The 13056-nt window shown below is 44.8% G+C and overlaps 1 protein-coding gene across 1 annotated transcript; it reads left to right on the forward strand.

Annotated features, from left to right (window-relative positions):
- Nucleotides 1-7413: 7413 nt before the first annotated feature.
- On the forward strand, nucleotides 7414-9010 carry LOC102790639 (transcription factor HES-1-B-like). The gene is made up of 4 exons (XM_006786823.3): nucleotides 7414-7733; nucleotides 7823-7918; nucleotides 8014-8101; nucleotides 8304-9010. The coding sequence occupies exons 1-4, from the start codon at nucleotides 7626-7628 to the stop codon at nucleotides 8753-8755; spliced, it is 744 nt and encodes a 247-aa protein (XP_006786886.2). The 5' UTR covers nucleotides 7414-7625; the 3' UTR covers nucleotides 8756-9010.
- Nucleotides 9011-13056: the final 4046 nt, after the last annotated feature.

The raw sequence follows: 13056 nt of genomic DNA on the forward strand, positions 1-13056 counted from the left end.
CTTTCCCAGCCTCCTCGCTGCCTGGCATATGGGCGCTTAAAGGCGCCAGAGTGGAGGAGAAAGAGGGGTATCATTTCATGTGGAGATCAGGGCCTATAGGCAGTGAATGGGTGGATTTAGAGGAGACTGTGAATGAGAGAAGGGGGTCCTCGCTTGTACCAAAAAAAAAAAGAGAAAGGAATCTCCCACAGATCAGGGGAAGAGCCTTTTTGGGAATATTCATGATGAGGATGAGGAGGGATCATGAATTCATGTGTGTCTGTGAATCCTGCGGATCATCTTTTCGGTAAACACGATGTCCACAGAGCCGGGATGTCGTGCTTTCTGTCTGTGTTTGCGATGTAGTTTCGTGGATAGTGTTGCCTCTCCACAAAGCAATATGGGTTTTTGTGTACTCTCTGCTGTATTCCTTTTGTATCAGTAGAGGAACAGATGGAGAGTGGTAGAAAGACATAAAGAAGCTAAAACACACAGTCTTTCTTCCTCACAGCTAGCTACTCGCTGAAAAAGGTTTTCTCAAGCTTGCACTCAGACGTGCGCTATTTCAAGCATTTTAGACTTTTTCTCCCCCCGCCCACACTTTTTTTTTTTTTCTTTTGGTGTTGTGTATTTCCAAGACGTGGGCCCGTGTACACAGTCTGTCTGCTGATTGTAACAGTGTCTGCTCAGGATATTTTGCATAGTAACGGCCCCCAAAGGCACACTTTTCTCCACCATACGTTGTTCTTTTAGGTGTTACGCATGTTTTTGCACATCACTGTCCTGCAGTTTCTTCAACGTTGTTGGACCCCCTTAAGACCCTTGATTAATACTCGGGACACAAGGCCAACCTGATGCTCGCTTACTTACGCCTGGCCTCATTTTACAGATGACACAAAGGCTCCCATGTTCGGTAAAAGGTCCGTGACCCACCAGACGGTCACAAAGCCCTTCTCCTCCCTCATGTCACCTAAGCATGGGTTCCCTCACTGGGCCTTGGTGGCGTTCCTGTCCCCCCTTTCTTTATCAGTCCTTCCAGGCCTGAATGGGCTCTGTGGTTGGTCAATAAATTCAGTGATTCAGGGGGTGGACAGTTGCAGCCGTGTTAACGTTTGTTCACAGGCTTGTCGGAGGGATGGGCCCCGCCCCACGGCCCTTTGTCTCCTGTGGTCTCTCATCAGGTTAGAAGTCAATGGAGGGCCTTGTGCGGAGGTGGCAGGGGCATGGATGGAGCCGCCTCTCACATGGCGTTCACACAGGGGGAGGACCGGTTCGGATCACTGCGACACTTGTTAGAGTGAGGCCGCACAACATTTGCCGGGGTTGCTCTCCCTGAGGGCGCTTTAAACAAACTAATGGTTAGAGGCTGCAGAGTTGCACTGGGGTAAGATGATCTGCACTCGGAGGCCTGCGGTGGCCAAACTGAAAAGGAGCGCACAAGTGTATCTTACAATCTCCATTTACAGATCTGACTGAGAGCAAAAAGAGGTCAGGCCTTCATTTACGGTGACACTATTTAAATTTGGACTAGAATGGAACCAATGCATTTCAGTGGCCCCTGAAGGTGCCACAGTGTTGCTGAGTTATGACCGTTTTCTCAGGCTCAGCTGGGCCGAAGCATGGGAACAGACACAAACGGGAGAAAAGGGAGACAGAGAGCCATAGATAGAGCAAGACACAAACAGTGGAGGGCTTTAGGAGACAGAAAACAGTGGACAGAAAAAGACGCACTGTGACTGAAGAGGGACTTAGAGGCATGACTGAGGCCTAACTGTCATGAGAAGATGAGAGTTGCCATGGCCACCCAGGAGCCACCCAGCAAGCATGTGAGCAGGGGAGACTCGGGGGCCAGGGGCCTGGGCCCGGGCTGGTGGATCACATGCACTAACCAGGGATTATGTGCATAAGTGATGAGTGCTAAGCCGGCAGGTGAAGAAGGGAGGCCCGGGGACAAGGAGCGGGCCATCCCTCAGGACGGCTCCCTCTGTAAAGAGCAGGGACTTTTTTTTTTGCCAAGTGAGGCTGATCTGCTGTGTGAAGGAGACTCAGCCAGAGGTCCTCGAGTGCTGAAAGGGCATCCCCCAGGCTGCTTTCACAGCATAAGTGGCCAAAACGCTGGTCTTGTGAGTCATCTTGAGTGGCAAGAATGGGGCATCTTCACATTCATAAATCCCAACGCAAACACACTCATGGATATAAACTAAGCTTGGGAGAGGATAAGCGCCACATGGTGGGACATCAGCAGGGCTCTTCTTGAGGGACTCTTTTTGATTGTTGCAAATATTAAAAGAACAGATCACTCAACACACAAACGGAACCGAAAAAGATTCAATTTAACCCCTAGCTAAGTTTATTTTACGGTATATTTATAGACAAGACGCTCTTTTTCTCGGCAAGATCAGAAGGTTCACAAGTTGCTTTACTGCAGCGAATCAGCGCTCATGATATCAATGGCCTTACAGGAATGTGTTTGAACCATGATGGCACAAAGAAATCACATTCCCAAAGATTCCACGGAGAGAAAACAGTTCACCAATCTACCCCCAGTACCTTTTCAAGACGGTGGTATCCCTGAACATATTAACATGTAAATACACTTAGATACTTTGACAATGCACTGAAATGCATATAATCTACATGCTAACTAGCGCTTTAAAGAGTTTCCACTGCTGAATGTGGTTTAGGCAACACTTTCATGTCTGGGTTTTAAAAATTAAATGTGAGGCCTCTCTTAGAATTTCTCAAAGCGGTTTTCAATTTGATGAGGGATAAGGCGATGACTGGGTTTCCCTTTCAAAGGGAGAGACCCAGATTTCAATAAGACTTCAGTCTCCTTGCCTTTGGCTTCAAGTTGAAGATCTAAATGATGGCTTTTTCTTTTATAAGAAGAAGAAGAAGAAACCCTATGTTAGGTAACAGATGGCAGGTTGTTGTGCTGAAATACCAGTTGCTATGCTCCCCCTTTTCCTCCGCAGCTTCACTTGCCATAGCTAAGCATCCCATCAGAAGCTGGTGTACTGACTTGGAATAAGCTGACTTGAAACTGCTCAGGTTGTTGTTGACAAACATGAGCCTAGATGAGTCTGCTAATCTCCTGGTCCTTTATCCGCTCTTTATTGCCGTATAAACAGGACTGAATACACCAAAAAAGCTAAACCTCTGTTTGCAGCCTTCTCTTATCTCACGCAGGGTTTAATCTGATGCCCTCTCCCTCTTTTTACATCTCTGCCTCGGCTAAATCTGCTAAATTCAGCCATATTTTTGATTCAGCACATCACCATGACAACCGGTTATTTCCCATCCCGGAGAAGCCGCCCCCCACCTCACTCCCATGCTCCTCTTCTCCATTGATACTGCTACCTCCCCCTACCCCTTCCTTTTTTTTGTCCAAATAAAACAAAGCAAAGAGTGAATGCTCTCTGAGGTAGGTAAATGTATTCAGTGACATCAGCCAGGACTAGTCTATTCTGCTGGATTCCTGTACCACTTGTTTCCAGCCTTGTCTGGGGGCTGGACACTCTGTTGGCCCCATTGTCCCACGTGTATTCCACACAGGCCTGCAATTAATGGAAGCCTTGTCTAAGGCCTCTGGAGCAGAAACTGCTGTTGGGGAGGGGGACAATAGGCGGGCCGAGCTGGGGCTGGGAGTCGCAAAGGGTGGGAGGGCCTCCCCCTCCCTTCTTCTTTAAGGGGGAATTCAAAGGCCGAAGAAGGGACGGAGAGTAAGCTGAGCACTGGATGAGATGTTTAAGCGATCCCTTCTGTCTGTGCCCTCCCCTCCTGGCTTGAGATGTTTTCATGCCAGCAGTTGAAAGGGAATCTTTGCAGTATTTGATGATGAGGATGGTCATTTCACTGCCCACACAGAGGTGGCGGCTGGGTGGAGGAGGAATCACGGCCGCAGCCTTCAGGTGAAGATGGGAGAGGAGTGTGACTGCTGCCCGCTTTCTAACCTCTACCTACAAAGACATTTCATCCATACGTGACTTTTAATCACTTTTACTGTTGTTATTTTAATGCTTTACATGTGCTGAGAAAAGAATCGCTGCTATGTTTTGTGCTGATCGTGGTATAAATCTCTGGACAGGGGACAGCTTCACATGCCAGAGCTGTATCTTTATAGAGAGGTTAGACTGCTGGACTTAAAGCATGTTTGAAATTATGTTGTGAATGAAACAATGTTTTAAGGAAACATGGGAGGGAAAAAATTTGTTTGTGCAGGTAAAGATAACTCTATACTTGTGTCATAGGGTGTAATTAGCTACATCCTCTAATTGAAAAGGAGGCAAATCTTCCTGAAGGCAAAGGCTATTGATCATAAGTAGTATTTCATTACATTCATTCTTCTTGTATGATATGTATTAAGTGTTATATTATCCACTTTCCAAAGAAATCTCGTAAAGTTTGAACATTTCTTAATGTTGGACACTGACCAAACTCCCCCTTGATAAACACCTGACTGTATGATAGCTGGCATTGACATGCTGTGTGTTTGCAAATGTAAGCCAAATGTGGTCAAAGTATATAAGAATCAAGAATAATTCATACATTTAAGGCCCTGTTTTCCTTAGCTTGTCACTATCCGTCACGCGTTACACCCGGATAGCTCGGACCGCTCCACCCTAGAGTTCCCACACTGATACAGATCAGGATTGTGCTGTAAACCTAATTTCTACATCGCCATCTGCACAACCGGGGCCTGTTTATGTCCCCCAACAGAGCTGGTAGGATGTAATTTAGTGCTGCACCAAGTGTCTCATCTGCTGCATGCAGAACCTCTTTGTAATTTAGCAGCTTTGAAAGCATTCAGCAACAAGATTAACAGAGCATTTAATGCAAGCAGCCACTGAATCTGATGCTCTGATGTGAGTGTTTGTGTGTCACGGATCAAAAGGTTTTGTGTTTGAGAGCATCTGAACTGTATGTTGTATAACATTTTGTGGAACAAAAATAATCTTCAATAATCTTTCCATAAGGACAAACATGCAACAGCACTCCCATGACAGCTTGACAGTGACTTTATTACTGACAATGAAAGACTGGTTCTACTTCAGGTTTCATCCTGTTATAAAGGAGTTTTTTCTTCCCACTGTTGCCAAGTGCTTGCTCGCAGGATTTCGTCTGATTGTTGGCATTTTTTCTGTATTATTGTGGGTTCTTTCAAAATAATAAATATAAAGCATATTTTATAAAGATTTTATATAAATAAAATTTAATTTAACTGAGAGAACTTTCTTTTAATTCTGAGGAATGGGTATAATTAGGTTTATACGAGGTGATCCCAGTCTTGGCTGCAGGTTTGACAATTTCATTTGACTTCACTTGATACCAGCTCGTGTCAGGAAGCCAGTGGTGCTTGAAGTTTGTCTGGCTCACACAGACAGGAAGTCTTGGATGCAAACGATGACCTGCTTCTGGGGTCATTTCACCTCTGAGGACTCTATCTGGAAGGATCGAGCTAACTCCCGATAAAAACCTGGACTAGATAGAGATGTCTCTCAACATATATATATTAATGAAACACGTTACAGATGGCATGTGCACTGACACCAGGAGATGAGTGGTTTATCACAGAGATATTGAGTGTGCTTGCAGGTAAACAATTGCAAATTCAGGACAACAAGCGCTTACAGGTACCAGAAAATTACAGAAGCTACTTAAATGCCACACAAAATGATAACTGATAAAAATCTGCATAAAATCTCTTGTGAGTGTTTTTATACATTCAGAAATATGATTTATCACAGATATAAGCTTTGAAGGAAAGGATAAGAATATAACATATTTAAAGATGAATAGCAGTCATTAATAGGTATAAATCAGGATTAAGAAAATCAGGACAGAAGGGTAAAAATATCAATTCAGGTGTTGGTTTGTCATAAAACACAAAAGATTGTATTGTTTTTCATCTTCAGAAGGATTTTAAATACGTCTTTACTTTCTGCTTCAAACTCTCTGATAGTAGACACGAGATGTCAGAGGTCAAGGCAGTGAAGACAGCTCAGTGCTTCAGAGATTTTCTTCACTGGACATCAGGCCTGGAGTGTGTCAGAAACTCTTTACTTCAAATTCAGAAGCACTCGGTGAACAACCCCGTCCCACCCCTCCCCAACGAAACTGGGAGTGTGAATGGGAGTGAGATATTCCTCTCAGTACACAAAAACACACAAAAACACATGCACAGTCACGCAAATACAAATCAAAGTCATTTAACTAGACCAGGAATATCAGACTGTTTTTATGTCATCAGCCACATGCAGCCCACTTTCATTTTAAATGGACCGGAACATTGAAACTCCACTTTCGGTCAGTGTTAGAAAGTTTAACAATAGACTGAATCCCAGAGATATCTTAATATAGGAAAGTCAGTGCCACTTCAACAGCACATGTCAGTTCTTCAGCATGACAAACACACTGTAAAAAACAAACAGATATTTGTATAGTAGACAGTAAATAGGGTCTCCATCCATAGGAAATGCCGTAAAACCTGAAAATCCAGCTAAAAGTTCAACATTTATGCCATAATATTTTTCACATTTTCCTTTGCTGACTGATTCTGGCTTCTGGGCCTTAAGGTTAACACCCCTGATCTAGACACATTTTAAAGTAACTAATTTAAATACAAGACGAGAAAACGTAACCTCCTCTCCAATATTTGTTTTAAATTTCAATAATAATGGACGCAATCAACGCTCACCTTCCAAACGAAAAGGTGTAGAGCAAAGACAGTTTAGACTCGGGAGAAAAGTGCTGACTGATCGCATATAAATAAATGTAATCGTGATTTGTTTTCTTTATTCAAATGATTGCTCTTTTTATAGTTAAACGCACAGACAAACGCCAAGTAAAGAAACATCTTTGAAACCTTTTCTTTTAAAAAAAATACATGAAGAGAATAATTAACAGGAAGAAAAGTAAGAGACGCTTGACACAGGAGAGGTCTTATATTAATCTTAAAATTATTAGATTAGTCTAAGGCAAAAAACAAACAAACACTGAATAAATTCGAGGAGAAACGAAATTAAGACAATCAAACTGAAATTTAATGACTACATATTTTAGCTGTAAGTTTTTATCCAGCACAAGAGAGACACAAACAAAGCGAAAAAGCAGCTTTAATTTATGTTTTACAGTCTCGTTTAAAAACAGATAAAACAGCGTGCTGTTTGTTTTACCCCGAGAGCACATCAGTGGCGTCTTTAGTGGAGCGGGACGCCTCATTTGCAGCAGGAGAACTGGTGCTCAGACATTTCTCTCCTCACTCACGCTGTCTTTGTAAAACACTCTTTCAGCATCCTGACAGGTAGCCAATGAGAGCGTCCTGTCGCACGAGCCCGCCGCCTCCCCGGCGCCGTGTCCCGCGCGCTCATTGGACAGACGGCTGAAACCCAGGGAACCCGCACACGAGCCGCTCGCGTGCAGGCCGCAGCTGTATAAAAGAAACCCGAGGAGCCCGTAACAGGAGCGGTCTGGATGTCAGCTTGGCGAGTGGACAGAAGTCGCTTTTGAGCGGTGGTGTTGTCATCGACGAGGATCTCCGAGGTCTGCCAGGAGAAGGCGGGACACACTGAACTGGACTTTTTACTGCTGGGTATTCGCAGACCGCTTCTGCTGGTTTTCTTTTACTGATACCCGCTGAACTGAAGATGCCAGCCGGTACTTTAGAGAGAGCATCTCCGTCCGCTGTGGCTGGCACCCCTACAAGTGGCGACTCCACGCCCGAGAAACCCCGGGCTTTGACAGAGAGCAGAAAGGTCGGTTAAATGAGCTCTTTATACCGGTGTTTAATTGTTTGATATTTATACGAAAAACTGTCTAAACTGCGTTCCCCCCCTCTTCCAAGTCTTCCAAACCAATCATGGAAAAGCGAAGACGCGCGCGCATCAATGAGAGCTTGGGTCAGCTGAAGACACTCATCCTGGACGCACTCAAGAAAGACGTAAGGAGACGCACAGGCTAATAATCCAGTTAGATGTAAACATCTGTGAATTAAAAAAGCAAATTTAAAATTTTCAATATTTTTTTTCTATTTAGAGCTCCAGACACTCTAAACTGGAGAAGGCTGACATCCTTGAGATGACTGTGAAGCACCTCAGGAACCTGCAGCGACTTCAGATGACTGGTATGTAACTGCCATTTCTGGATGTTTACTGGAGAGCACTGAGTCTTGGAGGAGTAACTTTAGATGGCACACATGGCTCATCTTTCTCCAAGATTTATTGCCCAACCCGCATGTATGTTTGCCCTGTAGTATTCATTTCACATGCATCTCTCCATCTATCTATTTATCTGTCTGTCTGTATTTATGCATTTTTCTTTTCCAGCTGCTGCAAACACTGACCCCTTCGTTCTGGGTAAATACAGAGCCGGATTCAGTGAGTGTGTAGGAGAAGTCACCCGTTTCCTGTCCACGTGCGAAGGGGTGAACACAGAGGTGAGGACTCGCCTCCTCAGCCACCTGGCAGCCTGCGTGGCCCAAATCAACACTCTGAACTTCTATGGACCTCACCTCGGTGCGGTTGGACTCGGACAGACCGGCACACAGATTCCAGTCGCTTCAGTCCCACAGATACCCTGCAAAAGCAATTCGCTCATGCACGCTCCCCCAGAATCGATGAAACTCTATGGAGGCTTCCAAGTGGTGCCCACGCCCGATGGACAGTTTGCGTTTCTCGTGCCCAGTGCAGCCCTCGGACCTCTGACCGCACAGAATGGTCACCACGTGTCACCTGTTGCACCGGCTGTCACCTCAGACTCTGTGTGGAGGCCGTGGTAGGAAGGAGTAGATTTTGAGGAGAAGAGGACTTTCACACTGTAAATCATATTTTTGTATATTTTGTACATTTTGTTATTACACTGACAAAACTTTAGACACAGTTATGTTTTTTTATATGGACTATAAAAGTTAATCTGGGCCTCTGTTCTTACTGTGGGGTTTCTATTTTTGATACTGCACAGTTTATTTTGCCTCTGGGCTGAGAAGCTCCCGAAAAGCACTGTATTTTCTGAAATAAATAAAATGGTTTTATGTTTACAGCAATACTTGCAGGATTGGTGACTTTTTCTTTTTCTCCAAAAAATACTTTTACATTACCCATCATACTTGAATGGCTTATGATATCAGTGTTACTGCAATCCCCTAGTTTAGGGTCCAGTTCAGTTTATGTTGCTTACAGAAAATGCTGATTAATTGCTATACTTATAACTATAAATCATCTCAAAGCAGTCCTCTAAATATAGACCCCCTCCTGTGTGTCGTGTTATCACTTGTCATCCCTTCTGCAGTTAGGAGAAATCTGTTTTCTGCTTGAACTAAATACCTCTCTAAGAAGGTGTGGAACCTGAGAGGCTGTGTTGAATCTAAAAGGCGTGCTGCCAGCCCAGAGAGGAGGGCGTGTTGGCTTCTGCAGACACGCGCAGCCCTGCTTGTGTTGCTGCCAGATGGGAAATCATGTTCAAATAAACTGGAAGACCAGTCATGATAAGATCCCAGTATTACTCAAGGATTAAATGCGGATTAAATTTCGGAAAATTTGATGCTGTTATTTAAACTTTTTGACAAAGCAGGCTGTGAATGTGTCTGAAACAATTTGATGATGTGAGTACGATGATGTAAAACAGCCTCTCAGCAGCAGCCCTGCAGAGACGCTCCAACCGCTGTGGAGGACAGTCGAAGGCCTGACTGTCCCAGCGTGTGTCCTGAGCGTGGTGCTCGCACAGCGGGCCGCAAGCAGAGCGTGACCAGAGGTCACAGGTGCCCCTCATTCACACTCCCAACACAACGCAGCTCCATCAGCATGTTGCCTTAAATCTGGCAACCCATCAACTGACCTGGGAGCCTGTCACCAAAAGACGGGGCCTCTCTTTGACAGCGTCACACAGTGGCACCTCTGAAGGCAAACACTCACACCATCCATGGTCATTTGACGGCTTCTGATTTCAAATCCATGGAATTTAAAGGGATTTGATCCTAACAAAGAAGCATTTAGATTAACTGAATTTAAGGGACTGAATTTAAATCTGAATTTCTTACTAAATGAACCAAATTAACACGTCTGCCACCCTGTCAAAAACATTAAACTCAACTTGTGCAAACGACTCAGTCGTGTTAAGTTCACGTCTCTGTTTTGGCAGAGCTGCAAGAAGATCGACGCTAAGGAGGACTAAAAGACAAAAATAGAGCTGCCCCCTCCTATCAGAGCATCCTTTGAGAACACCCTCGGAAAGACAAAAACAAAGACGGGCCCCTCGGTGGCTCAATGGCTCCTCTCTTTGTGACCCTCTCCATCTTCATAAAGGGCCTTTCCCCTTGTTTATCCAGGAAGAGGTTTTATGGCTGGGAGCGGGGGAGGACCATGCTGTCACTTTCACCGTGCTAAAGAAGGCTTATTGTTGGCTGTTCCCAAAGGTCCTGGTTTTAAAGGCTTTCTGACAACTCTTCAGGCAAAGCTGTGCCATTCAGATAAGACGAGCTCTGAGGTGCTGACAGGTTATCGCTGTGTATATGAGACAGACTCTGTGAAGGGGCTTTGGACAGAGCGACTTCAATAGATCATGACTCCTGCTGGTGTCTGTGCCTTCATCTCATGTCTCGTCTTATTGTTGCTTATCTGCCGCCCCCCTCCCGAATCAAAACCCCACGTTGTTGCAGTTTCGCCGAACGCCGTAAAGCATAGACTGGTAAACATGAAGACGGGTAGACCCTGCCCCTATTACTTAGCTCCATGATTGATGACCTCCCCTCAAAATCAGAGTGGCAAAAGTGACAGGTTCCCTGCTTCTCAAAACCGTCTCCCTCTGACACACACCGGAAACCTCCAGCGCCTCCACCTCTGTGGGTGAATCGCCTTACTATTGTTCTTAAGGTTGTTATGGTGTTGATGGGGGTCGAAGTAGTCACCAGTGGTTCACATCAAGGCTAATGAATAGATTATGCGCTCAATATCAATGGTGAATGAACAATACTCTGTCGCTACGCTCCAATTCATCACTTTTTGATTTTGCTGGTTGTTTTTGAAAATCTTAACAACCCAGAGGGGGGGAATTTAGGAAGAACGTCACGCAATAACACAGCAAGGGGAAAATCGATTACTTTGAACCCAGGCAAAGTGACACACGAGGAGTTAGTCCTTTAAAGTCAAATATCAGTTACATCAGATAAAAAGCAACACAAACCCGGCAGAACAAGATTATAAAAGCCCACCATAATTCACATGTTTTTAATTTTGTCTATCTCTTTAATGTAACAAGAGCCTTTAATAAGAGTAACTTTCAGTTTACCCCCAAAGTTTGTGCTATTACACAGGAGTTTGCTGTTTCACCATGAGTTTGAACAGAGCCAAAAATACAAATGCAACATTGAAAAACAAGGACTTTATAGCAAATGGGTATACTGTTAGATTTAGCATATAATGAGCCACGCTGTTAGAGGGAACTCTCAGTAATCCAAGTGCCAAAGAGACCTGAAACAAAATACATGAGCGATGAATCCCATACGGAAAAGATATATATAAATCTTATAAAGTTTGTATCTGTCTTGTGTGAAACTTGTATGAAAAGCATACAAGAGTGAAAACAGATATAAAATCCCTTGAAAAATTATATAATGAAACTTGTATGTTTTGGATACTTACTAAAACAATATATGAAAGTAATGAGAAAGTGGCCACTTTCATGAGTAAATCATGTAAGTTTTTACTATTTCTTTTCCATATGGGATACCACAGCCAGATATCATTGCCAGCATCAAAAATGAAGCTCTTAAAGTGGAGGATGTGGTGCTAAAACAGTGTAAAAAACAGTTGTAAAAGTGATTGCAAAGTGTCTAAATTTGAAGGTATTAGGCAGAAATGTAATAAAGGTGAAATTCTGCTCAGCCCGTAGTTACTGCGAGTCTTCAGTGAGACCGTCGTTTATGAGACTTTATTTGGTCATCTGAAGGCCTCAGGTTCCCCCCTCTTATGTGATCCCATCTGTCGTGAGGTTATTAACAGTAGCCTGTCCTCAGGTGTTGTTCCTAAAATTTTTAAGGATGCTACAGTGCAACTACTAAAAAAAAAAACAAACCTTGCCTTGATCACACCGTGTTATCTAACTTTAGGTCTATTTTAGATTTATGGAGAAAATTGTTCACAGTCAATTTGTGGCATTTATGAAACAGGATGTTCTTCACGGTTGTCAATCTGGTTTTAAGTCTCTTCATAACACGGGCAGCATGGTGGCACAGTGGTAAGCACTGTTGCCTCACAGAAAGGAGGTCCACCATCAGGCCAGGGTTTTCTCCAAACTGCCATGGCTACGGCCGAGCCGGCGCCTATGCCTCGGAAGATCAGATTGAGCACGTGCTCATTCTCTCCGGTCGCTACACCTCCGCCTCCACCCCCGGATTACCAGTCCAACAAGAGGGTTAAGCAGCGGAGGAAGAAGGATTACGTGACGCCGGACGTTACACTCACTCCGCTGCAGTCCTTCACTCTGTTTTTGGGTCTGCCACGTTCTGAGCTTCACAAACTCTCTGCGTCCTCATCGCAGCCCGGTCTTTTGGAGGATACGCTGCCCAGTTTGCCACCTCCCACTTTTCGGAGAAAGCGACGCTCACGCGGTCGCCACTCTGTCGCCACTCTGTCGCCACTCTGTCGCCACTCTGTCTCTGTTGAGCCACTCCCCGTGTTGAGTTATAATGACTGTTTTCATTCTGCTCCCTCTGAGCTGGAAAAAGACAATCATGTGCACACTGTAAATTCTGAGACTGTGAAGACTGTTAAGACTGTTAGACGTGGTGGTGGTGGTAGGAAGCTAAAAAACATTTTAGAGGAGTCTGTGTTTGCTGAGCCTGCTCCTTTGCACCGTTGTGTTCCTGCTCCCAGGGCAGCTCGGGCCCAGCATTTCCCTGCACCTGTTTCAGTGCTTCAGGTGAGGGAGGCTGAGGTCCAGCTGGTCCCTGGTCCGGTGTCCAGGCCAGCTGAGCCTCTGCCTGTCGCTGCACCCATGCCAGCTCCTCGGGTGGGGACAGCAGCTGCCCAGCCATTGACGGTGCCTGTCCCGGCTCCCAGTGTGAGGATGACCGGGAACCAGTTA

This window comes from Neolamprologus brichardi, chromosome 18 (assembly GCF_056152115.1).
Source record: "Neolamprologus brichardi isolate AB-2024 chromosome 18, ASM5615211v1, whole genome shotgun sequence".
NCBI lineage: Eukaryota > Metazoa > Chordata > Actinopteri > Cichliformes > Cichlidae > Neolamprologus > Neolamprologus brichardi.

Excerpts from the sequence above, each read along its gene's own strand:
- LOC102790639 (XM_006786823.3), top strand. The coding sequence starts at position 7,626 with ATGCCAGCCGGTACTTTAGAGAGAGCATCTCCGTCCGCTGTGGCTGGC. Across the intron at positions 7,919-8,013 it reads TGGACGCACTCAAGAAAGAC|AGCTCCAGACACTCTAAACT; the intron begins GTAAGGAGACGC and ends TTTTCTATTTAG. Across the intron at positions 8,102-8,303 it reads GCAGCGACTTCAGATGACTG|CTGCTGCAAACACTGACCCC; the intron begins GTATGTAACTGC and ends TTTCTTTTCCAG.